Source organism: Vanellus vanellus, assembly GCF_965231255.1.
Source record: "Vanellus vanellus genome assembly, chromosome: 1".
Lineage (NCBI taxonomy): Eukaryota > Metazoa > Chordata > Aves > Charadriiformes > Charadriidae > Vanellus > Vanellus vanellus.
In genome coordinates this window covers 204,189,334-204,216,816 of record NC_138905.1, presented here as the reverse complement: position 1 = coordinate 204,216,816, position 27,483 = coordinate 204,189,334, and the positions used below count along the sequence as shown (strand labels likewise).

Here is a 27,483-nt window from a genome sequence, read left to right as displayed (position 1 = left end):
ACAAGTAGGAAGTTAACATAAAGATGCTTTAAGAAGAAAATAGAAGAATTTTTATTTCTTTGCCAACTGTGTATCTTGAGTAATTACCAAGTCAGCTACATTCGATACAGCTGTTAAGTGCATTGAAGAGTGAATACTAGATATGTTCTTGTGGGATCAGTCTGACTGTATTTTTTTATTTTGCACCTAAAAACTGCTTCTATAAATGAAAGAACTCTTGTTTTTATGCTTTTCTTTCAGTGATGCCTCTGTGACCTGTTAGAAAAGTAGTCTTTATTAACATGCAAGTAGGAGTTGTTGTTTGGGATCAAGGCACTTACCCTTTCTTAGCCTTTACACTTGCAGGATGTGTGAAGGATAAGTTGTTACCACATGTTAAGACTTGCCTGTTGGTACCATGAGCCAGCAGTGTGCCCTTGTGGCCAAGAAGGCCAATGGCATCCTGGGGTGCATCAAGAAGAGTGTGGCCAGCAGGTCGAGGGAGGTTATCCTCCCCCTCTACTCTGCCCTGGTGAGGCCTCATCTGGAGTACTGTGTCCAGTTCTGGGCTCCCCAGTTCAAGGACGGGGAACTGCTGGAGAGGGTACGGCAAAGGGCTGCTAAGATGACTAGGGGACCGGAGCATCTTTCTTATGAGGAAAGGCTGAGGGACTTAGAATTAGAATCATAGAATTAGTGAGGTTGGAAGGGACCTTTAAGATCATCAAGTCCAGACTTAGGTCTTTTTAGTCTGGAGAAGAGTAGACTGAGGGGGGATCTTATCCATACTTAAGGTGAAGGTGCCTGGGGGATGGAAACAGTCTTTTTTCAGTGGTGCCCAGTGATAGGACAAGAGGTAACAGGCACAAACTTGAACATAGGAAGTTCCATCTTAACATGAGGAGGAACTTCTTTGCTTTGAGGGTGGCAGAGCACTGGAACAGGCTGCCCAGAGAGGTTGTGGAGTCTCCCACTCTGGAGACATTCAAAACCCGCCTGGACGCTGTCCTGTGCAACCTGCTGTACGTGACCCTGCTCTGGCAGGGGGTTGGACTAGATGATCTTCAGAGGTCCCTTCCAACCCCTATCATTCTGTGATTCTGTAAAGGACGAATACAAGTAGCTAGATCTTCTAGTATTGTAAGCTTTGATCAAGTGCTGATTGATTACTACAGAGCTATTTCTAATCTAGGGAAGAAAAGATCCACTGATCCGAATCTATGCCGTAGTCCCAGGTGTTTAGTGCGCTAGGTGTAGTTTTGAAATCAACTCAAGTGAAGATATTGGAAAATCACTTTACTGGTTTGCCTTTTCTTTACTCTTAGTAAAGTGAGGATTTTTGTCTGCTCTTTGGGCTGCTTATAAGGAAGCAGGAATTCTTATTGGTTATTGAAAATATCAACAAAAACTTGTATTTTTTTGCATGTTTGCTTGAGGTGTCTCTTGTGTGTTTTTGTTTTTTTTTTTTTTTTTTTCCCCCCCCTCTTTCTTTCTCCCCGATCAGATACAAAGAAGGTGGTGAAGCTTTGTTAGTGTTGCTTCCCTCAGAAGAAAAAGGCATGGTGGAACAGCTGGCACAGAGGAAAGTACCTGTCAGTGAAATCAAGTAAGTGACTAATGGCTTGCCTTTGTTATTCAGCCTTCTTTCTACAGGAATATAATTTGTGATGAATCTATGACAATCCTGATGGAGTAAAGTGCTTGAATTGCCTGGAGCTGGACAAACAAGGGAGATAATTTGATTTTGGTTAGTGTTGAAGAAGGAAAAGATCTTGAGAGGTTACCTTTTCCATCCCCTTTCCCAAAGGCAGGATCAGCTGCACAAATCATTCTTCTCCAATTGTCTAACTTGCCAATGAATAGTTTCACAATTTCCCAAAATGATCTCATCTATACTTAACACTTCCTGCCATTAAGGTTTTTTCAAGTGTCCGATAAGCCTTGTAAGTAATTTAAGTGAAAAATTTATTTTGTCCAGTGCCAAGAATATATGGAAAATTATGTATTCTCTTACTCTTTGCAACTACTTTTTATGTAACTGAACAGTTTCATGCTATCTCTTTCCTTTTTTCTTTTACAGATTAAACAATTACAATTTCTTTAATCTGTTTTTATACCTTTTATCATTCTTGTTTCTCTTACCTGTCAATTCTTTAGTTCTAGACTGTTTCTCCAATTTGTCATGATCTTTTTGAATCGGTTAGTTGAAGAACAGGAAATAAAAGATGTGGCTAAATGGTCATTTTACATACCAGAGAGTATTCTGATGATGACCTATAGAGATCTATGGTATCTGTACAAAAGAGAACTGACTTTAAAAGAGTTGCAGAAGAGTATAATGATACCATGTGAAAATAAAAAAGCATTTGTATTTCCAATGTCTATTAAATGCAGAGTAATGGACATGTAAGAAGGACAAAAACCCGAACTGTAAAAATAATAGGAAAAAACCTACACTACTAAAAAGCATTGGTGGTAATTTCTTAATTAGCAGCTATAGGTAGGAAGGTGTTCATTGTTCTCTGAGAGTCTCAGTGTAATGCTAAATCAAAAGAGGAAACAGAATGTGAAGGAAATATAGAAGAAGACTTGAAAGCAAGCCAAAAAATGTGGTATGAGCCCGACTCAATTTTGAATACTTATATAGTTCAGGTTACACAATGCCAAAAATCATAGAGTGGAGATAGAAGAAATCCAGAGAAGGAAGACAAGGTAGAAAACTAAGTTTCTGTACAAGCGGGTGTGAGCAAGGCTAGGACTCTTTTAGTTTGAAAAGCTGGGGTTTTAATGTCATGATATGGATATCTAAGCAAAGAAAATAATTAACTATGCAGAAAGTGTTTGTGGAATAATTGTTTTTGAGAAGAAGTCAAAGTAGGGTAAATCTTTAAGTGGTTATTGTTACCTTGTTGCTTAAACCTTCAGGTCTGCTCAAAATTAACTATGCTTTATTCTTTGGATTCTAGTGTAATGAAGGATGGTAAGAAATTGCCACTACTTATATTGTTATCTGTTTTTTGTTATACTTTTCATATACATTTATGTCAAAACTTGAGTTAAGGAATAAATTGAACACATACCTTGAGACTTGTCATTATTAAAATCTGCTAAATGAGAATCTTTTTCACTTCATTGACTTTTTCTATTGTAAATTCGATAATGGGATGCATTAAAGTAAGTCAGGATAGCCTGGTTGATTGATGTATAGCTGCATCTCTTAAAACATTCTCGCTAATTTGAAATTGCATAATTGCATCAATGGAAAAGTGTGTTTTGTTTTGATGTTTGTGTTTTTTTTTTTTTTTTTTTTTTTCCTTTTAACACCACCCCAAAAATCCATTCTTTCACCAAGCCACTAGGGCATATGTATAATAAATACATTTAAGTAACATTCTTAACTGAAATCATTATAAGCAATTTCAGGGCTTTTGATGAATAATATATTTGAACAGCCTGCCTGAGATCCAGTTCTTCAATCTGCAAAATATACCTTAGTATTTGTAACATCGTAATGAAGGGAATGCTTTTACTGAGAATTGTCTACCTAGTGTGGTTAAGGCTTATATGGTTTAGCATCTTACTTCTAAGATGCTAACTAAAATCCTTAAAAAAAATTTCTTGTAATTACTTGTGGATTGCAAACCAGTTTAATCCTAAAAGTTTTTAACTACAAATTTTCTTAGGTTACTTACTTCTAGCTAGTTACTCAATTAATAACATCCTGTTCAGTTGATGAATTGTTGAAGAAGATCCATGGGTTGATGGAACGTGTTTCACGTCTTCTGTTGAAGTCTTCTGGTGGTGGTTGTGCATATTCACCTTATTACAGATTCTCAAAAATTGATTTAACTTGTGCATTAGAAGGTAATGAGCATTGCTTGCTGCCAACAGAATTTAACTCTTCAAACTTCTGAAATTCATTCTGAAAGCTTTTTGTTTCTAAAACATCACTGTCAATTAAAGTGTTTTGCTCTTCTTGTTATGTTAACCTATTATCTTGCACAGGGATTGCAAGAACCAGTTTTCTGTTACTTTCCTTGGTTTGTATTTTCTGACTCACAAACAGCTCATAATGTTTCTTTATTTCATTTAGACAGAGCTTTTAAAACAGTTCCATAATTTGAAAGGAGAGAGGGGAATAACTTTATTCTTTTCCTGGATACCTATTCAAAAGGCTAGGGTTTGGGCTGTTGTCTTAGTTTTCAATTTTAAATCTAAGCTCCCTGTGGAGCCTGTTAGTGTACTATACCTTTCACAAGCTGCCAACTTACAGGTAGTGCTTTTAACAATACATCTCTCTTTCATCATTCAAACAGAGCAAGAGAAAATGCAAAATATGCAGTAATAAATATTGTATTTTAGAGCATTCAAATATGGCAAGAAACTACTCTGAAAGTATTAACTATTATTTACATACTTATAAGGAGTTTATAATTTCAAAGTTTTAGATACAAGCTGTAAACTGAAATTATTTTTGATAATACCTTGAGACTACTTCATCACATCGAATTTTCTTGATAAGAGCTGCTTCCTAAGGGGTTATTGTAACAGATTTTGTGTCTAGAAAATTTTGCTAAAGGAACTGCAAGTAAGTAGATACCCACGATGTAATATTGCTTTCCTCAATATTATGGCAAAAATGTGGTCTTGAAGAAAACAACTGTAACAACTAAAAACCACTTTTTTTTTCTGACACTGGAGAATATTTGGATATATATTCCACATGACAGTGATATTAAAACTAGAGAATCTATTAAAACTTGCTGCATCCTAATTACCATCATGACTGTAGGACAATCCATTGGTGTCACTAACCAGTGTGGTTGTGCGCCTGTACGTGATCTGCTGGTGTGAGGCTGGCAACTCTGAGCAGCCTTCCTTTGGTCCCAGCTCTTCTTCCTCTCTCCAGCCTTCCAGGTTGTCCAGTGTCACCAGGCTGAGAGCACAGAGCAAAACCTGCTGCTGCTTGGCTGCTGGGTGGAACACGGAAACTGTTTTGCCACATCATGGCAGCATCGTCTTTTTGATGGTTACTGAGCTTTTTTTGTCTAAATTCTGCTTTGGAGAGGAAGGGGAAGAGAGAGTATCTGGTTAAACAGTGCTTGTATCCTGGTGTTAAAAACATATTCATATTTATGTCATGGTACAGTCAAGTGTGGCCATTTATGTAACTGCTAGGCAAAACAACAGTTTTGAAAAGTTATACTGCTCTTTAAATGCGAGATTTGTACTCACAGAGTAAGAAAAGAAACAGCCTAGTTAAAATGACGGACAATGTCATAAAATCCCCTTCTAGTGCTAGCTCACTGGTTCTTAGCTGTTTAGGCAACCTTATAAATGACAATAATTCATTTAAGTGTTTAGTTTTTATGTTTGTCTCTCCAGATAGTCCATGTATATAATTATTGTAAGGAGTTTTATTTGTTCAGAAAGAAAACACGTGCAAACTCATTAAAACCAAAATCCAATTTAACAATGACTAGCTTTCTTATTTTTGGAATCCCAGCACGAGACGAAGACAACAGTGGGCGGTTGTCTTGTTACAGTGTTGGAAAGAAGAGAATCCAGTATTATGACTCCTTTTTTAATATGCAGCGTTGCAAATTTACTCATTCATTAACAAATGCATAACCTCAAAATGTGCTTGAGGCACCGTGTTCTTGGTTGACATTGCCTAGATTTACATGCCATTATCTTGCCATGCTTTTAACTGTAAAGTATCTTGTGTTTTCTGTCTTTTTCAAACCCTTTTCTGAAAATTTCATCATATTATTCAAACTAAAATTCATGTGCAGTCAACATATGTCTTGTCTAAGATTATTGTCCATTATGCTTGGGGCCCCAATGATGTGTTGTGTCCTCTAAGTAATGAATCATATTCCTACAATAATCAAGTCATAGAAAATAATGAGTAATCCTGGGCCCAGGTGAGAATTGGAATTCGGTATGCATTTTGAGTTTGACAGTGACAACAATAAGTAGTTGACAGTCCCAAATACTCTTTGAGTGCAGCTCCAAGGCCAGTTTTACATTTGCTTAAAGATTTCTTGTAGACTGTGGTTTCCTAGCTTATGAGAATGTGCAACTTCCAAATGCTTTGCTGACATCAAATATGACGTCTGTTTCTTTACGATTAGTAAAGCCTGCTAATGCTGCTATGAAGGATAATCAAACTGATTAGTCATGTTTTCCTTTTGACTAAACTGTGTTGGCCATTGTGTGTTTGCTTATTTTCCTCAGGTGCTTACAAATTCTTTAAGGTATCAAAAAAAAGTTAATTGTTGAACTTCTCTTCTTTTGCCCGCTTTGAAGATGAGTACTGTGTTTACCTGCCCTGTCCCTTAGATGGTTATTTATCTCAGAAGAGTTCTCAAGAATAGGTGCAACTGACTCAAAGTGGTCTGACTTTAGCTGCTATGGAGCAAATTTCTATTGACTCAGATTTATCAAAGTACCTGTTATCCCGTGATTTGCAATTCTGGTGTCAACTTGGACTGTGCTGTAGCTGTTGTTAGCTGTTCGATTGCAGCTGTCACTTTGTGTGAAGACAAGGGAAAAAAAGACACTGGCTAATTTAAGGGCCTCTCTTAATAGCTTTCCCATAACGTAACAGCAATCCAACACTTCTCTGGGCTGTCCTACTACTGATGTTCATGTTTTGTTTTTTTTTTTTTTTTGTTATTCATGCTATCCTCTCTTTACTTTTTGTATCTCATTTTCTGCTTGTATTTCTTATTTTATCCCAGCATATTTGTGCTGGTTTTATGCTTGTCTTCAGTTCTACTTTAAGCTTGCTTCTTGAGTTTCAGGTCATTGTAGACCTGTTGATTTCACCTAGCCAGCCTTTTTACTTTTCATTCTGTTTTTCCTCTTCAGTGAGGTAGTATACTTTGTGTTGTACCTTCTAATACAATTTGGTATTAAGCAAACCACTACTTTTAGTTTGCTATTCTACCATTTTTCCTTTGTTAGGATCATAAATATTTTCATTGTCACCTTCTTAATCTTGTTTTATAGAATAAAATCTAGAAAAGCCTTATCTCTATTTACTTTTTCTATCTTAGGTATCTTGTGTTCATTCTGTCCTGCATTGCATTTCAAAGACTTGTTGGTCAGTTTGTGCTCCATTGAATTTTTCATGACTCTTCTCTCTTATGTCTTTACATTTTCAGAGTAAATTATTTGCTAGCTTGAAACTGGAACTCAGCTTTTTGATCTTTCACTAAAACTGTAGCTAAATAGCTTTTGTGCGCACTACGGCCTTCCACTGGCTGTATCTGACAGAGATAAGAAATGGAAATGGTGAGGAAATAAAGCTTGATGTCTTCATAAATTAAAGTATTCTTTGGTAATCCTGTCCAACCCCTTAATTGCTTTCTTATTTAGTAAGAATAATTGATGATCATAATGGCTTATGTTACAAAAAATGACTACAAAATGTTTTTTAATCAGAGTCATGTTTTCTAGACTGACAGTGCTATGTGAAGAAGCATGATTTTGATTCTTTTTTTTTTTTTTTTTCCTTGACTTCCTTCAGCAAAGGCTACATTTTGTTGTACAGTATGGGATGAAATGGCACACAGCAGCAAGAACCAGATTAAGAAATCTGGTAGTTGTGCATCTCAACCTCTACTTGAGTGGTACCCTCCTGACATATTTGGTAGCTTATATGATATGCTGGGTGGCACTAGCAGATCCAAAACAGAAGCAGATAAGAAAAGATCTGGGCAAATAAACCTGGAATAGTGTAGGTATCACTGGAATAACTGTAAAAATCTGGAGTCTGGGAGAGGATTTGCATACCTTTTTACGAGGTTTAATGGCATTTTCTATAATACAGGCACTGTTCTTTATTCCTCTGATCAGTATCTTGAGGAGGTCTTAAATCTGTTTAATCTCAATGTCCTCTATTTTTGCTGTTATTGCTGTACTTAAATTTCAGTATTCCCAGGGCAATGGATCTTATTTGAGCTTTCAAAAATGTTGAGAATTTCCTTATGAAGACTGCTATCTCAGTATAAAGTAGTCCTATAATTCATTATGCTGCTTCTATATTTTCTTTCTCGCATTTTTATAAATTCAAGAAGTTCTTTACTGCTGATTTTGGCTTTGCTTTGAAAGAAGTTTCACCATCTTCACTGAAAACTACCTCTGGATAAAAAGTCTGAACTCCCATTTGTCTTTTCTGTATTATTCATTTGAGGAGCGAATGCTTCATCCTTAATATGGTTCCATTCCAAGCTTGTTCAGAGTCTTAATAGCTTTATGCATATGAAAGCAATGCAAAAGATGTGAAGATACTCCTGAGAACTTAATCGGTGCTTATTTTTGCATATTCTAATAATTAAAGCTAATTTTCTTCTTCTTCTTTTTATTTTAATTAGAATTAATCCTGAAAAACTTACAGACATCCAAAAGAGAATGCAAGCTTTCTTAGCTCAAGATCAGGAGTTAAAAGACAAAGCTCAAAGGGTAAGTCATCTGCTGCAGTATAGTTTTTGAGGCAAGCTAGTCAAGTAGAACTGCTGTTGGAATAACTGACCTGCTCATACATGCCTTAGCATCAGTGTTTGGAACTGCTAAATAATTCTGATTTTTAAGCTTTAAAACATGGCATCAGTAGAAACAATAATCATGTATTAGCAGTTGGTGGTAAGTACGCCTGTGAGAGCTTTTGTGAGTTGACATGGGCTCAACATGGGCTCATGACCCTGATGCCTGAAGAGCCACCTGACCTACTGCTCTTGTGCCAAAGTTAAGGCATAGGTGGGGACATATTTATTTTAGAGTCTTGGGAATGCAAGTAATTTTTGATTTAGTAGTCACTGCTTCTCAGCTGTTTGAGGGTTTTTACTGTTTTGTTTGAGACTTTCAAAGCTGTTTGAGTCCTGAACCTGGGGAGGAGCAATCCCATACACCAGTATAGGCTGAGACCAAATGACTGGAAAGCAACTTTGCAGAAAAAGACCTGGGGCAACAGGTGGTCCTAGTGGACAACAGGTTGAACATGAGCTAATAATGTGCCTGTGTAGCAAAGAAGGCCAAACACATCCTGGGCTGCATTAGGCAAAGCGCTGCTGGCAGGTCAAGGGAGGTAATCCTTCCCTTGCTCTCTGCTCAGCTTTGGTGAGACGCAGCTGGAGTACAAAGCTTGATTCTGGGCTTCCAGACAGGCACATACTGGAGACAAGACCAATGAAGAACCACAGAGATGACTGAGCACTTGGAGTATCTCCTGTATTAGAAGAAAAGTATAAATTAGATGGAGCCATTCTGAGTGGTGTCCAGTGGCAGGACAGGAGGCAATGGCCACAAATTTATACAAAAACCTCCATTTAAATCCCCCCAAACCCCTTTCATTGTGAGGGTGATTAAACACTAGAACAGGTTGCACAGAGAGGCTGTGCAGTCTCCATTGCTGGAAATTAAAAACTGGGTGTGTTCCTGAGCAGCCTGCTCTACCTGATCTTGCTTTGAGCAGGGGCCTGGACTAGATGATCTCTGGAGGTTCCTTTCAACTTCAACTATGTAAAGCATAAAGCTGTGATTCTGTAAAGCATAAAGCTGTTAAATCAGTACAAATGTATCTTTTTTTCATCATGTATCCTTGGTAGCATGATGGAGAATAGGAGTGTACCCTTTTCAGTTCAGTAACCCTTTTGATTGAAGGGGATAGGTAAATCTGAAATTCTTCCTGAGGACTTTTCTTGGGAAGCTGATATAGAACATTTGGAAATAATAATAATAATAATAAAAGGTTACTGAAAAGTACCAGATCTCATTCCATTGGCTTAAAAAGTTAGAAATATGAAACCATGTAGGCCTCGTGTGCCCACTTTCTTAATCAATTTTTATTGTTGTATCTCCAGAATATATGTAGCAGTTTATCCTTTCTTAATGGTGAATTCAGTGCATTGAATATAGCATTTTAACTTTCATTTGGATTTAAATGAGAAGCAAAATAGCTTAGAATAGCTCTTCTAGGTAATATGGAGAAGAGTGTAAATGGGACAATGAAGAGTGGTTTTTTTGCTGTCCTGATTAATTCTGGGAGACTCCATGAACAACATGTGAACTTCACCAAGGTTTCAGCAGGTTTAGGAAAGGTTAGAAAAACTTGAAATAACTAGGTATGTTCCTGGTCTAGAATGAGCTAGTTATAAAGGACACTTTTGTTGGAAGATGGCCTGTGAAACATTTCTGGGCATCATGCTGCCTCTTCTTGCCATCGTTAGACACGTTTCCTGACCTTTCACTACGTTTATCATATCTTTAGGCTGTAAACTCTTTGGGATAGAGCTTACTACTTGTGTTACTGCAGCGCTGCAATGTGTTGGTTTTCTGAGGTTGGTGTGCTTGCTTGTTTGTTTTCAGACAGTGTGGATGTCATGAGCTTATGAATTCTGTAGTTGTACCAAGTGTCTTCCAAACTGTGCAAAATCAGGAGTTCAAATTGAAATGCAGGGAGACAAGATGATTAGAAGAAAAATAAGAAAATCTTTTAGGTCACACTTTTTTTTATAACTATAGGTCAAATTTAAAGAGCACTACTAAGGCCAAATGGTCAGAAATCCATAAATGCCAAAGCCTGAGAAATAAAAGTTCTACCCAGGGAAAAGATTGTAGAAATTCTGGATTAGCGTACATAACTTTTTATTTGTCTGAGCTAGCATGGGGTTTGATGACACCTGAAGATATTGTGGTAAACCTGAGTGATAGGGTAGAATATAAAGGGGATCGTGAATGTTTAAAGATAAACTAAGAATTGTAGCCTTTCTGCTAAACTCAGATGTAAAAAGAGGCAAGTTATCATGGAATCACAGAATTTTCAGAGTTGGAAGGCACCTCTAGTGATCCAACTCTCCTGCTAAAGCAGGATTGCCTCGAGCACATAGGCACGTTGCCATATTTAAAACTCGTAAGGTGAAGTTCATTTCACCTACCTTTAGATGTCCGATGTGAGCTAGTCTGCCTGAGCTTTCGTTTATAGCTGTTAGAGAGGAAAAAGTACTTCTAGGATGCATCCTGACGTAGATACCTTAAAAACCCTTAGGGATGGATGAATGGCAGTTTCTTTGCACTGCACAGGTAGCCTGTGTGACACGAGCTAGCTTGGATGCCTGCAGTAGACATTTGCTGGGTCAGAGGAGTGTCATTCTTACTTTCCTAAACAAAGTGTCTTAAATCAAAGTGCCTGAGGAAGTCAGTGGGAGCTTTGTGAATAGAACGTCTTTTAAGGGACGACTTTTAAAACTATTGTTGGCGTTTAGGTATCCCAGGTTTTTGTAGTACTTAAAGTATTACTTGCAGCGTGAGGAATGTCAGCGTAAGCTTCATCCAAATGTTGTACAGGCCAGATGTCCTGGTGACATATTACAATCATTTGCAGCTGGCACAGGAAGTAGCAGTTACACCAGTTTGTATTAGAAGTGACAGAGCAGCTGGCGGGGGGAGGACGGGAGTAGGAAGAAGCCAGCTTCATCCTACTTGCAATGAAAATACTAACAAACCTCTCCATTTCTGGCTTTGGCTTTTTAAGATCTCTTAAAAGGCAGAGAAAGATGATTCTGAATGAGGCAAAAGAAAATAATGATAAAGTTTAAAAATAGCAGAAGAGTAAAATCAAAATGGGCTGTCTGTCAATGTTACAGATAAAAACTTCATTCTGAAATATTTTTAATTACCATTTAATTACCTTTTCAAGACATTGCAATTTTTCATTTATGGGTAGCAGTGCAGTGTCATCTTGCAGACAAACTTTATATACATTCAGTTTTTGAAAATCTTGAAGTATGGACAAGTGATTTATTATAGAAGTGTCCCTCCTTAACAAGATTTAGGTATGAGTGTTCAGATATAGTATGCAAATGTGCCCCAGTAGTCTTACATATCAATATGAATAAAACAAAATGCAAATGAAATCCTGATCTTGGATATGCTGGAATATGATATATGGAATACTGGATATCTCAAAGGCATGGGTGTTCTGCTGTCTATCCCATCTGTTGCAAGCTGCCAAATTCTTGATATTTGTAAGAAATCAATTCTCTACCTGAATGGATTAGATAGCAGTGAAACAGCATAGCTATGCACAGAAATTCACGTAGGATATAGTTTCCTGTGTTGAGAGCATGAGGTCTAAGTGATTGCGTCCTCTAAGCTTGTTGATTTCCTTCAAGATGCTTTTACTTTGTTTAAAAAAAAAAAAAAAAAAGGAAAAAAGAAAAAAGAAAATTCTTGATTACTCATTGCTTCAACAAGCTTCATGGCTCATTTGATAGGACATGGTTCCTCTGCTGTTGCTTGGAAAGAGAGAGGGTGAATCAGATTGGGGCTCCTTTGAAACCTTTGCAGTTGCTCTCATGGACTGATGCTGCTTTTTGACATTTCTTGTAATTTTAATATTTAATATGCCAATTTATGCAGTTCTGAAAAACAGTTTAAAAAAAGAGTGTGTTTATCTTCCTAGTTTGAATGATACTGTGTAGGGGGTACTGGTGACAAAATTATGTCTGTCCATTAAATTCTTCATCATACTCAGAGGGACGTGCAGGGGTGTTACAGCCTGAAGTTCCAGTCATGCCCTGTTACTTTGAATTCTGTCAAAACAGCACATAAATTGAATCATGTGTGTGTTTAATATTTAAAACAATTATCCAAGAAATACATCAATAAATCACAATTTAAATGTAGCAAATTAGTAGAGTGTAGTATTTGTTGCCTTAAGTATTTCTAGTACTTACACAATAATCTCAGGTGGGTTTGGGGGCCTTTTGCTACTATTGCAATAGAGCTGTAATATGTTTCTGATGCCCAACATTAACATTTTCCATAATGGTATAAATTAATCCATACAAATTTTTGTAATGTTCAGTGATTTAAAAAAAAACAAAACCAAACAACACCTTGAAAGTAAAATCAAACCAGCAAAAATAGCAGTGGACAACAGCAATTGATAAAAAAAGAGGAAAAAAGTTCAGACCCACTAAACTTGTTCTCCCTCAGCAGTCCAGTGTGTGTGCGCAGAGTGACCATGTCTTAGGAGAACTGAATAAAATCCAAGAGAGGTGACAGTATTTTAGAAAGAGGTTGAAGTGAAGGTACTGAAATCAAATAAAAATCAGAGAAATCATTTGCTCTTTCTGTAATTCTTTTCTGTTCTTGTGAAGTAGAACAACTGCTCCATGCTCTGTATGACTTTTCTATTTTGGGTGTAAGATCTTGAAGTAAAGAATGTCTTTTGCTGGAAGTGTTCACAATGCCTAAACTAATAGAGAACGAGATCAGCTGAAGACTTTAATCATCATTATAGTATTATTGTGTGATCTTTGAAGCATGTTACCTTAATTAGATGCCTGTTTCTTTGAACGTAGAGCTATACCATCCTGCATTCAGTCCATGACAAACTTGAAAAATTGTTTTGAGTGTTAGTGGGCTGAACCCTGTGTACAGCTGATAGATGTGACTTAGAACATCTGGCATTTGTTTGGGAGTTCATTCTTAGTTATTGTAGGTCTTGATACATGTTGAGAAGGTATGATCTTTCTGCCCTTTATCTTTGTTATTTTTTCTAGACCATGTGTACCAAAGAAATACTAGTAATGTAAGTGGATAGCTTTATAGGTTATGGAAAGGGTAAAATGAGATTTCTGTCCTGTGGCATGTAGTGACTCATGTAGATCTTCAGATCTGTAGATATTGCAACTCTCTCAGATTCACAGGAAAGCTAGTTCTTGTTTAACCTGATTTTTTTTTTTTTCCAGCTGCCACTACAGTGAAAGAAGAGGCTTTGGCATTTCTTTTTGTCACTGCTTGTTAAATTAATGAGATCTGTCAAATTTGAAGCCTTTTCCTAGAGGTTCTAGTGTTGGTTAACCCCAGCCAGCAACTAGGGACACGCAGCTGCTTGCTCACACCATCTCCCCTGTCCCCCAATAGGGTAGGGAAAAGAGGGGAAAAGGAAAAAAAAAAAAAACCTCATGGGTTGAGAGAGAGACAGTTTTATTAAAACGTAATGTAAGAAGAAACTAACAAAACAATAAATGGTAAAAGAATATACAAAATGAAGTGATATAACACAAGTCACTGTCACCACCTGATGGTGGATTGCCGAGCCCATCCTCAGCAGCGATCGTGGAATCCCAGCCCTGCTGCCAACCCCCATTTGTATACTGAGCATGATGGCTATGCTATGGAATACTCCTTTGGCCAGCTTGTCTATGCTCCCTCTCAGCTTCAATGGGAAGCTGAAAAAGTCCTTGACTAATGTAAACGTTACTTAGCAATAAGCAAAACAGTATGTGTTATGGACATTCATCTCATCCTAAGTCCAAAACAGAGCAGCTACTAGAAAGAAAATTACCTGTATCCCAGCTGAAACCAGGACATCTAGATATCTTTATAAAATGATTAATAATTTAATGTGAGCAAACAAATTTTTTATTCCACACCTCATTCTTGGTAGCAGCTGACTGGATTGTGCTAGCACCTTCCACTGCTAAAATTAATTGAAAGACACAATCTAGACAGGAAACTTTACCCCAAAACTTAGCCTTTGAAAGAATAAGCAAATGAAAATTTACTTCTGTAACGAGGTGTTGGGCAACTTGAAAAGTATATCACTTAACTTTGCATATTTTATAATTAATAGCTGTTATTTCAATTTGCCAAGGGGTAAAGTATGACTTTATGACATTTCTTAATTTACTGTCTCATCTTTCTTTTCACCTTTGGAAATATTTTTTCTCTTATATGCATTTAAAGAATCCCCGTAAAAGATTGATGCTCCTAACTGTTGGGTCTTTTCCTCCTGTATCTCAGGTTAACAAGAAATAATTTTTTTTAATTTATTTTTTTAAATTCCACATGAACTCTTGATACAACAATTTCCTCTGACAGGTGCCGGTACATAGCAGAACAAGGGTGTGATTGTAGTATGCTTGAATATAACCCTATGAGCTTAATTTGCTGTTGTTACTCGTGTTTGCTGGTTTAAGTCTCTTGATAAGAGTTTTGGCATGTGTTAGAAGTTAGGTTATGAACAACAGAAATCCAAAGATCTTTTCTGATACTTAAAATATTCCAATATTTATGCTGATAGGAAGAAATAGACTATGTAAAAGAAACATGAGAAAAATAAGAATCTTTCCTTCTGGGAAGGATGGCGGGAAAATACAGCACAAAATTAAGTTGCTCTGTTATGCAGTGCTTCCAGTTTTCTTGGTGAAAGCCTGTGATTAATTAAAACTTGAACCTTGGAGTGGTCTTAGTAAACGTTGTATAGTGAATTTATGTTGGTCAGCTGAGTTGCATTCATTGACTGTGTGTATGTGATGAGCTGATGGCCAATGCAAGGTAATAAGAATAATCCTAAGCCACAGGGAAATGCAGCTACATTGAGTTGAGTCACTTTATGTTAGTGGCTAAGATTGTCAGGACACCTCAGATTGATAGCAACACAGTCTGTTCTTGCTTCCACATAATTTAGATCTCAGAATAGCATAGCAAGATTCAGAAAAACTGTGAGAAAAAAAAATATTGAATCAGTGATGTTTCCTCCTGACTAATTTGCCATATTTTCTTTCTGGCGAAAATAACATGACATACCATTGGGAAATTCAGCCAATTAATGTGCATTTGATGAAATACTTGCATACTTGAAATCACATCACTTCTGTAGTACTGATAAATTTTGGCTGATGGGTGTTGGGTAAAAGAATTGGAGCCTGAAATCGATGCTAGACCACTTAATAGTGAAATTCTACTTTGTGTTTAGAGCAACAGTGTAATTTAAGTTTCATGTGTTGGTAATTGAATGGTTTCTTTTTTTGTTAAATAATTTTATTTTTCTTTCAGTGTTTTGTATCCTACTTGCGTTCAGTTTACTTAATGAAGAATAAGGAAGTATTTGATGTTTTCAAATTGCCTCTGGCAGAATATGCCCTGTAAGTATGATTGACTTGGAAAGTGAAAACTGTATAGTGAGAAGTTTCGCAGTGTATGATAGCTTTAAATAGCTGTTTTGACTATGTTAACACACAGAATTAGACAGTCTTGTAATGTATGTACAGTTTCACATTTATGCTGTGTTTTTGTATATTTTCAAAGACATTCTAAATAGAAATTATGTGTAAAAACAATATATCTCCACAAAGAGAAATAACTTACAGCAGAAGGTACATTTACTATATACAATTCAAGACAACCTGTGAAGCAAAAGGTTAGAGAAAAATAGGGGTTTTGGGTGTTCTGTTTTTTCTTTTTTTCAGGTTTGCCCTTTAGCCTCATAGCTAAAAGCCAACCTATAAAGTGTACTATTTAAGAAGAAATTGGAGTATCTGAAGATGATACACTGCAGTCTCATTTTGAGTGTGATTGGGACATTGCTTCTTGGACATAAATTACGTTTCAGAAGATTCAGTGCACTTGATAAAGATGAAACATCTGCACTGGACTGAATAGCATCTATTACTGTGTCTATTTTTCTACACATATGTGAACAATTCCACATTTTTTGTGGGAGGGAAATTAATTTTGACAGGTTGACTTTACAGATGACAGCCATCTGAGATTGTTTTAAGACATAAAGTTTTTGGATAATCTCATGGGACATAGGGTAGTCAGAAGGGAGCAGGAAGGTGCTCAAAGATGCATGGTAAATTAATTTTGCGTCTTGAATTTCATACAGAGAAGACTTAAGTCTTCAAACTTGTCAGCACGTGGCATAATGAACTAAAACGTGACAAATTACTAGACTGTAGAACACCTGGTCTTCCTGTGCTGTGCTGCAATTAACATGGTTATGTTTTTAAGGTATATAAGCCTATTATAAAAGGTGCTTTATTACTTTATGGACTGAGAAATTTTTAGAAAGGAGAACTTGTAAAAACTTGAAAAATTTCACTATGTGCATTGACTGCCCCTTCACCTGTGTGATTTTTCATCATCTTTAAAACCTTATTGTAGGTCTTACTATGCTGAATGCAAGGAGTAGTGGCAGAAGATTAGGACTAAGAGGGACAACCGCACAAATTTAACCAGTGTGTTAAGAAACCAACTGACAAATGGTGGTAATGCTGGGTTTTTGGAATCCCAGTGCCTCTTTCTGGATTTCAGCATGGTATACCATCTAGTATTTGATATCGATGTGGACAGAGTAGCCCAGTTCTGTTCTTCTCAGGCCTCTGTGCCAGGATTTGGTCCTTCATCAAAGTGAATTCCAATCCCATCTTTGCAAAGTTACTAATAAGTAATTCCTGTATTAAAATGGAAGAATCATAGAATGATTCATAGAAGCCAGACAGTTGTTTGGAGAGAGCAGGAGAGGCTGTGAAATATATGGAAGTGTAATCAAAAAGTCAGAAGATAATAAATCTGGGAGATAATCTGGGGATTCTGCTCTAAACTAACAGGTTGTTGGCACTCTTCTTCCCTACTCTCCAGACTGGTAGTCTACCTAAATACACTCTGCAGTCCCCTGGCTTGCAATTCAGTGCACATCTACTGATACAGTGGATCAATCAGCTTAATTTATATGAAAGGCCTTAAAAGTCTGATACGTTTGAATTCTGCATTCAGAAGCAACCTTGATTTACCTTCAGCACACAAACTCATGGCAAAACCTGGAATGAAATCCGTTCTTCGCTTTACCTTCTGTGTGCGTTCTCCAAAAAGTATTTCAGGCTTTCTGTGGAGATTTACTGTTAGCTTGATAGATGTGACTCCGCTAAAAATCCTGCAGAGAAAACTGGCTGCTTAATGTCTCTGTCAGGTTTGTATTTCAGTCTGTCAGGCTGTTGCCCACTTTCTCCATTGCTCTCTTGCCTGGCATGTCTGTGCACCGAGATTCTCTTAAGCTGTGTTGATTGAGTCTGCAGAAAAGCACTAGTCTTTGATTTTTTTTTTTTTTTTTATATATTACATAAAATTATTATATATCTAGTAAACTATATATATATATAAAATAAAAAGTGTGTGTGTGCATGTCTGTACACATATGTATTCTAGAGATAGGTCGTTTTTAAGCTCTGGTACATTAGTTTTCTCTCCAGTATCCTCTCATTACAAACGGCTATCAAGAGTAATTTGCTGGAGGAAGACTTGCATAGGCCTTGTGTTAACATAGGCACCCTTTAAGTTTGGTGAATGAGAACCTCGATGCTTGCATAAAAGATAAATTTATTTTTTCATTGCAAAGGACAGCTTTGAAAACACAAGGAAAACATAAACAAACAACAGGATGGAAAGGAATAAATAGTTAGTCTGGCCTCCTGGATATGAAACAACATAAAGAGGAGGCAGGGATTCAAAATATTTTACTTCTCAGGCTTTATTTTGTTAAATGCTAACATACATACATCAGTCTTCAGGGGCAGATCTTAACAGGTGAGTGTGTTGGATGGACAGATTAGTTACATCTCTAAGGGGCTCCCAAGGAAGGTAATTTCCTCTGATTTTTGCCATGTCTTCCAGGAGGAATGCAGCATGTTCTTCCCTGTTTATCCCTGTATTGGTATATAGAGAATAAATAAAGCAGGTGGAAGCCAAGCTAGTTGGGAAATGTCTGATACATGCAACTTAGTACCCAGCTGATTTTGCAAGTATTGCTTACACATCAGTGTTACAAAGCAGTAGGTAGCTGCAGGTGCTGTCAGGTCATACCAGGATATATGATCCATCTGTCCACATCTGTCTGTCCTCTCACTCACTGACCAGGGAAGGTACCCACTGCCCTCTCAGCCCAGTCCCCCTGGCTGTGGATGTAGACCTGACCCTTACTGCATGGTCAGGGCAGAGGATTTGGTTTGTTGTCTTGCTCTGGCTGCCATGAGCAAGTGCAGGACTACTCATCACATCCGCCAGACAGCATCCATCACAGGCTTTGCACATCTCTTTATCCCTTTGCTGGTTCTTGGCCATCCTTCTCGCTGCCCTTGTACTTCCTTTTCTAGACCCCCTTCTTCTTCCAGCTAAAAAGCCTGTCCCTAATTACTTTTTCCCAGTTGTTTCCAGTCTTCATACACCTGTAACCAGACTGTACTTCTCATGCTGTTACCTAGTTAATCTCAGCCTCATATAGTATTACTTATATGGACCTTAATATTCCCTACAACGTTCCGTAAAGTTTGGGCATTTCTCATGCAACTCCCCCTCAACCACCTATGAGATCCAGCCATCCCTTTCTGAGCTTTCTGTAACTACTTCTGTAAGCTTTTGAGCTTTCTGATCCTGCCATGCAGATACCTGAACAAGCTGCAGTCTCCTCTCTTAAAGTCCAGGGTCATTATTCTCTTAGTCATCATCCTCATTTCTTCTAGGATCTTGAACTACCTTTTCTGATTGTGCAGCTAAGCCTGCTATTGACCTTCACTCACCTTAGAAGTAAATATACCTGCATATATGCATGAGTAGCAGTTCCAGTAGAGTGCCTCTCGGAGTTGGCTAATGCAGCTAACTTGGAGAAATGGTCTTTAATGCACTCTAGAAAATCTCTTGCTTGTGCTCTGCTGTGTTGCTCTTTGAGCAGGTCTCAAGTTGGTGCAGGTGCCAAGAGCGCCAGGGCCTGCAACTGCAATGCGAAGGCTTCTTTTACTTTTGTAAAGAAGGCTACAGCTCGGTCTTCTAAATGATTGGATTTCAACCATCACAATCCTCTTTGTTGGCCTTCTCTTTGATCCTGACCCATAAACTCTTGATTAGCTTGGCTCTCATTATTATTAGGAGAGTACCATGCATTTGAGCTCCTTAATGTGGAGGGCTAAAGCTGGCTAGTCAAATAAATAACACAGCAAAAGCAATTTCTCTCTTCGCTTTGGTTATTAATCAGACCATCTGGAAAGCCTATTAATTCAGATTTATGTCACTTCAGTTGATTTGATTTTGCCTGTTTTCAAATGGTTGCTCATCCTGTCTTCTGAAAACATTTTAAATGTTAAATGTAGATGTAGCATATATTGCAGGGCCAGTAATACACATTTCTTCTCTTGAAATAGCTTCTAGGAGTATTTAACCTTTTCCAGGCTATTTTAAATCTCCATCTGAACCTGTTCTACAGTAAAAGAAATCACCGTGCTGTATTTTCATGTGTTCAGATCATTCTGAAGAACTTCACTAATGGAATAGGTCTTATATTTAGTAAATGTATTAACTTAATATTGGAATGACGCACTAACTTGTGTAAAATTTTTGTGCAGCAGTTCTGCAGAAGTGACCTCGGGATTCTTTACAACTGGCTCATATTTCAAAAAGGACTGGACATCTTCTAGGTGGAGATTAGGAACTCTTGTGACACTTAAAATATTTTACTGGTCTTAAATTTCCTGTTTAATTTGTTTTGTGCAAGGACAGATTTTGCTCTGAATGTCTAAGATCCCGTCTTTTTAAAGAGTGAAGAGAGATGCCCAGCTTTTCACCCAATCCAAATAGAGGCATAGTGAAGTTAGTGTGTTACTGTAAACATACTCAAGATCTTTGTATAAGCATAATTAACAAACCTTGGAAAGGCAGTATTTTAAGTCTGATACACCATTAATTTGAATTAATTTTTAAAAATGTTTGCTAATGTTTGATTTTCCTTATTCAATAGCAACAAAAGTGACATTTCTGTTAAAGCCATACAGTGTTCTTTCTTTGGAGTTTTACTGTTTTAACTTATTTCCTGAAAATAATTGTCAGCTTGCTTTGAATTGAAGGAGGTACCTGAGCATTGTAGGTGTTTCGTTCAGTTACCTCTACTCATCGCCTGATCAGCGTTATGGAATGATGATGTCTGGCCACCTCAGTTTCTGTTAATGAACAGAACTGTCAGCTGTACTTTCATTTATAGTAGCAAAATAATTAATTGGATTCAGTATTGCTTTTAGAAGCTGATTTAAAATGTCTTTCTTTAAAAGCTTGCTGCCGAGAAGTCATGGCATTTCACACAAAAATATGAAACGGGATTGTTTTTTAGTTTGTCAGCTGAATTTGTGTTGCTGTTTTAAGGCTACCATAGTCTGATGACTAAGTTGCGGTATTAGCATGTTTTTAGTGTTCTGTGATAGAATTTATGAAATCTCACTAAGTAACTTACCTGCTTTTTGGCTGTCTTTATGAGAAAATTGCGCATTTCTTACTCCAGAAGAGTATGTGAATGCTAGCACTAAAATCAAAGAATAGATGTAACTTCAGTTGGAGCAGGATTGCCGTCTGAGTGTGGTGTGGTTTGAGCCAAACTGGCCACTGAGGCAAACAACAGATGCTGTCCCCCATCTCTCTCTTTAGGAGATAGAGAGAAAGAGACTTAGGAGTTTAGATGGAACTAAACTACTTCAATGAAATATTAACAATAAAATAAAAGACAATAATGAAATATATACAAAACCATAGATGATCTCCAGAGGTCCCTTCCAACCCTGACCATTCTGTGATTCTGTGTATCAAGCTCCCAGGATGACAGTCAAATCACTGGCTGGCACTGGGGAAGTCCCAGACTGGACTTGGTGATGGATTGGAACTGGATTCCGGATCTGGATTCAGGAACAGGATCAAAGGCAGACAGAGTCCTCCTCGGACTCCAGACACTGAAGAAAGAGCGCTGACCCGTTGATCCCTCAGCCTTTATACTGAGCATGAGGCCCATGGGATGGAATACCCTGTTGGTCAGTTTTGGGTCACCTGTCCTGTCTGCTCCTCCCCACAGGTGGGACCCCTCTACGCTTTTCCACTTCCGACCCTCCAACAGGGCAAATAACAAAGTTATCTGCCCTTGGGTGTTAGAGCAGTAAGTATAAGCAAGAGCCTCTCTGCATACCATGCCTTGACATGAACTATAAATATAGGTATTATCACTCTGAGAGCAAACAGTGTCTGCACAATATGCCGTTAATTTCAGTAGTTAGAGAGGCCCAGCTAAGAAGCAAAGTTACTGAACAGAAAATTGGTTCTGTTTTACCTCAAACCAGGACACAGTGACATCTAATGAATTAATGAAAACTGATACTGCCCTTTCTAGTTGATGGAAAGAAAAGCTGGTTCATATGTTCAGGTTTTTTGGTTGCACTGAATTCAAGATTTGGCAAATGATTAAGAAATAAATTCTAAAGAAACCATCAAATCTTACAACCTGAGGAAACTTTTAGCAGTAGTAGAATGTGTTTGTCCCAATTTGTTCTCCGTTTGGAATATACTATAGAAAAGAGGCAGTAATAAGCCAAAAAGCTGACACTTCTTTGAGAAGTTCTTTTAATAAAAGTGTTTGGGGATTGTTTGTACACAACTTTGCTTAAGCTTATCTACTATTACTTTCTTACCAAATTCGACCTTGACACCCTCCCTCTCCCCCAAGTCTAAGGGCTGTATTCTTTTGGTTCAGATGTAATTTGAATTCTGATAGCACTGGTCTTTTTTGGTAGGGTTGCTAAGCAGTGCAAAAAAAATTGTCCGACTCTAGCTGATAATTAATTTTATGCAATTATTAAAGAAAGATGTCAGTGCAAAACAGCAATCTGGCGGGTGGGATTTCATATCTGAATGAGAAAAGCTGTGCTGAAGTCTCCTCTACATCATGGGCTGCTCTTTTTGACTTGTCTTTTTTAACCCTTCCTGTGGAGAGAGAGTAGTTTCTTCACCGGGTCAAACTTTTCTCTGCAGCCATGGTCCTGATCTTTGCTAGCTCTGGAGACATAGAAGAGAAGCTGTGATAAAATCAGAGTTTACAACCCTGTGTACATTATGTCTATGTCTGCATGAGAGAGAAATAAACACAGATTGCGCAGTTGCCGTACAGTACTAATACTTGCAGTACTTTGTCAACAGTAGACAGCAATATTTCATGTAGAACAAAGTTTTGAAATCCGGAAAAACAAAAGAAATGTTTCTCTTGCAAAGGATTTTTTTGCTACTTTGATCCCTCGGCCAAAGAGACTGGACGTTCATTGGCATTGCAGCAATCTCTTTATATGTGTTTTGTCATGCCTGGTGTTAAGACCCGGTTCCAGGTTTGAATCTCCTCCAGCTGCTGCAGTGAAGCATTACATCTCCTTTGGTTATTTTTGTTTCAGTTTGCCAATAGGCCAAACTTTAACACATAGTTTCATTGCAAAGTTAATTAGTGTCAGCTGTCAAACACTGAAACAAGTTTAAGATTGCTGGTTGCTCCAATCTCAGTTCCCAAATGTGTTGTGTTGTCCTGTCAACAGCGCACTGCCAGTAAATGGGCAAAATACATTGGCTAAACACTTAATTTGATCTTTTTTTTTTATTTTATAAAACTCTTGTTTGTTTTACTATTGCTGTTAATTGCTTGTAGAAGAATGGTATTGGATTTATCAGAAATACTTAAACAAAATTAACTTTACGTTAGAATTAAGGCTTTATTTATTGAAAAATTTGTTCCTCATCGTAACAGTGTGGGTTGCTTTTTGGGTGCGTGTCCACTTTTCAATGTTTTAACCTGTGGCCAACCCCAAAACTGCCCCATTTAACCACAGGTGTGGATGAGTTTGTTTTTTTCCCTCTGTTGTTTGTTATTTAAGCAGGGTGCCTCTCCTGTTGACTGCTCTGTCCCATTGGCTACAATTAACAGTTGTAGGCTCTCCGGGGACTACAGTCCACTCTGCTCTGCAGTACGTTTGGGCTGCATCATGGACTGTTTGAAATGACATTTCCACCAGGGAGTATAGATTTGTTTTTTTTTCCTGTGAGGTAACTCGGGTTTCTTTATTCAGAGCTGTATGGTGAAGAGAAGACATAATGCTGTGTGCTTGAAACAAGCAGCATTGAGGAGAGACATAGTGTATAACTGTGCATAATCTGAATCAAGAGATTGGTCTTTTGCGTGTGCGTGTGTATATATGTAGCCATTTTAGTTAAATACTTCTTTTCTAACTGTATGTACAAGCCCTGAGTATTGCAAACACTACCAGTTCCGTATTGTGTGTTTTTAAATGTAGCTGTGGTCGCCATGTGTTCCTTGCACAGCACTAGTGTCCCACCCCGGTTTTTATTCACTTGATGAGAAGGCTCATGAAGTCTGAAAGACACTTAAATATTGCTTTTTTGAATTTGGATTTGACAGGGTCAGGTTTAATAATAGTGGGCAATTACAAAGTTTACTGAAGTCAAATGATCTGTTGGAGACAGAGTATCTATTCCCATGCGATGCTCTCCAGTATTGTTGCTATACTGTATTTTTGCTTTTTTGGCTATTTTTTTGTCCTTTCATGTATAGAGTATTAGTATAACTTTGGATTGTCATGAATAACTGGGTAAAATAATAGTATTGTTGGCACTGCTAGTTGCATATGCCATGAAGGTAAAGCCTTGCTGTAGAGGGATGCAAGCTGGTGAGATTTCCTTTCATGGAGAAATGTCTCTCCCTCAGCTTTTTCTGCAATTAGTCCTTTATCTGCATTGTGTTTGTTCTTCTAATCTATCCATCACTGTGAGATGGTGGAGATAATGTTCTGGGTGCACTTCTGGCAGTGAAGGACACTGACAGCGATCAGTGCTTTCTCAGTCCTTGAAAGTCTGTGTATCTTCAGTACCAGATTACCTTGGTGTTTCTTCCGCCCTATTTTACTGTGAATCACAGATAAATTGTTCTTGTCTACAGCTTTTCAGGTTCTTTGTTTGCTTTTTTACTGGGACGATTTGTAACTGTTCTTGAGAGTTCTCAGTTATTTCATCTCCCTTCCTCTCCTAGTGTTCACGTGCATTTTTTCAAGCTAAATAGTCTTGTTGTAGGCTAAATATTGTTTTGTAAATATGTTCGTCAAAACGTGTCAATCTGAATCACCCTAATAAAAATTGAATTGCTTGAGCCATCGATGAAGGCTTCCAATTTAGTCAACTTTTCTGTATCTACCTTTCAGATTAATGTATTTGTTTAATTCTATTCTTTAGATCACTTGGTCTTGCAATGGCACCTCGTGTGAGATTTCTTCAAAAAGTTCGGAAACAGCTGTGTGCAAATGAGGCAGCTGATGGGACAGATGACTTGAAGGAGACAGAGCAAAATAAAAATACCATCTCCTCGATAAACAATGAAGGAGTGGAGGAAAGCGGAGCTAATTTCAGAGGGAAGGTGTCTGTTAACAAAACAAAGGAAACGGAGAGAAGGAAAGAAACTGAGGAATATTCTGCTTCCAGTGAAGATGCTGACAGTGATGAGTCCGAAGATGAATCGAAAGATGTATCTAAGGAGGACGAGGAGGAAAAAGAAGTTCCTGTATCAAGCAGGCTTCTAAACCCAGACTGCACGGAGTTCTTTGAAGATGATGATGATGAGGATGATACTAAAGATCTTGATTTGCTGACAGTGAAAAGACGTGATGTTTTTGGTGTGGAAGCTAAAGATAATCCAGCACCGGTAAGTTCACTCTATAGTAAGGCTTGTGAATCTTAATGATTTTATATTAGATGTAACTCCAAGTAAGGAGGAGGAGAAAAGAGAAAATTCTACTCTTAGCAGAACACTCAAGTCAGAATTGTTACCAAAAGATAAGTGGTGTGGCTTACACTTTTATAATTTTGTTATTAGCAGAAAGTAATTCTATTTCCATAATGAATATCCTTGTAGTTGCTTTAATTTATGAATACCATGATTTGAATATCTGGGAAGTTTTTACAGTTTTTATTCTTATCCCTTGCTAATTAGCTTGTGCCTCTCTAAAATAGCTGCCACTTTCAGTCATAATTTTGATGGTGTACAGCAGTTTATGGCACTGGGAACTAAATTGCAAGACATGATGAGCCACTTCCCGACAGAAATCGTAACAAATGATCTTTACCATAATGTAACCTTCAAACCATGATTTTTACTTTCAACAGGACCTTTGCTATTAGGAATTGAGCCAGTATCAGAGAGAGAGAGAGTGTGCATGCACTTCTTGTAAAGCAGGGTTATAAAGGCTTACTAAAAGTATTAATGTAGATCTTTCATTTCCTTGGTGAGTAGCTCTATAATTCAGGATTTCTCTGTGCTTGGTGTTCTGAGAAATGTTGTCTTAATTTAATTTTTAAATACAATGTTATAGTCAGGGTGTTGTTTTTTTTTTTTATTATTTCTATACATCAGATTTGGTAGGTACATATTGCACATCCTTTGCTATCTAGCAACTACATCTCTGTAGTAAAGAGATCCAAGTGAAATAGCCATCTGCATCAGCAAGATGTTTTTCTGAACTTATATGCATTCAAGGTGAGTCTCCTGTTAAGCAAAGTATTTGTTTTTCCTACTGGTATTTTAAATCTTTCTTTTTCTGTGCTGTTATTTAACAGCACAGGTCACTTGTCATGAACTTATGCTAATCAGCCCACTAGCTGCATTTATATGCAGCATCTTCCCTTTAGTATTTAGTGGTGTTATAAACTAGTTTTATCAGCTAACTTTGTCAAAGATGAGCAGTTGCACAGTAACCTAACCACTGCCTGCACTCTTTTCTCTGCTATGAGGAGGCTGCCGCAGATTGACATCTTGTCCCAGAACTATGGGAGGAGGATGCTCCTGGAATTACCTTTCTGTCCCTGTTATTCTAAGCCTGAGATGTCCTGCCCTGGCACAGCTGCTGCCTGACAGTAGCTTATATTCATTAATAAAGTACAGTTTCATGTAGAAAAGATATTGCTGTTTTAAAAAAGTGGAGTGAAAGGTTTCTGCCTTAGACTGATGTACACAGACAGTTTTGTGTTGCTTTTGTATATTGGAAAGTGAATTGGGCAGTTTTGTTCAGGAAACAGTAAAAGGAGAAACCTTGATATAAAAGAACAAGCAAAAGAAATTTTATGAAAAATACCAGTGATTTAGAAAGTAATTTGGAACCTCACTGGGTAACCCTTTAACAGTTTTCCAGCATTAAACATTTATAGATTAGTTTATGCTCAGATAAGTGAGACATTATTTTCTGTGATTCAGTGTTGATAAGCTGCAGTAAGGGTTAGTGGTTCGCAACTTGGTGTATAAGTGTGGAAGACCTTGTATCACCTGAAACCTCTTGTACATGGGGGCATAATAATGAAATAATTATTATTCTAAGCAGCAGTGAACAAATAATAAAAATTTCAAGATCCATATCATTAAGAATTTAAATATAATTAAAATAATCTCCTACAGAAATGCCTACGGTAGCACGATATATAATTTTTAGAAAGCAGAAATGCAGAGCATACTAACTGGGAACTAGTCTTGATCGATGCATATGGTAGTGCAGTGTTTATTACCTTATATTATTGTGAAAACTGTGGAATACTTTAAATATAAAATTTTATTTTCAGTAGGAATAAGAGAATAAAGGTTTCTATCACTAACTGTATTGTCCTTTAATGTTTTGATATGCAAATACACATAATAGAAATTACATAGAAAGATTCAAGTATCGTGCATCTCTTACTTCATGTGTATAGCTCAGCACCACATTTTGTGGATATTAAAAACAAATTGGTGACTTGCAACACTTCTTGTTTTCTTTTCCCTTATGTTTATTTTCTGGATAAAAGTTTTGAAGTGATTATTACTGCATTAAGGTA

The 27,483-nt window shown here is 37.4% G+C and overlaps 1 protein-coding gene across 2 annotated transcripts in view; it reads left to right on the top strand.

Moving 5' to 3' along the window:
• The window catches only part of DDX10 (DEAD-box helicase 10), a 197,716-nt gene that overhangs the window by 31,239 nt on the left and 138,994 nt on the right, over window positions 1–27,483 (top strand). The window contains exons 10-13 of one of the 2 annotated variants that reach the window (XM_082498869.1): window positions 1,484–1,585; window positions 8,364–8,451; window positions 15,835–15,923; window positions 24,862–25,327. In XM_082498869.1, the coding sequence (XP_082354995.1) occupies window positions 1,484–1,585; window positions 8,364–8,451; window positions 15,835–15,923; window positions 24,862–25,327 (745 nt within the window). The remainder of the gene's footprint in view (window positions 1–1,483; window positions 1,586–8,363; window positions 8,452–15,834; window positions 15,924–24,861; window positions 25,328–27,483) is intronic. The other variant, XM_082498870.1, reaches the window with a different exon arrangement.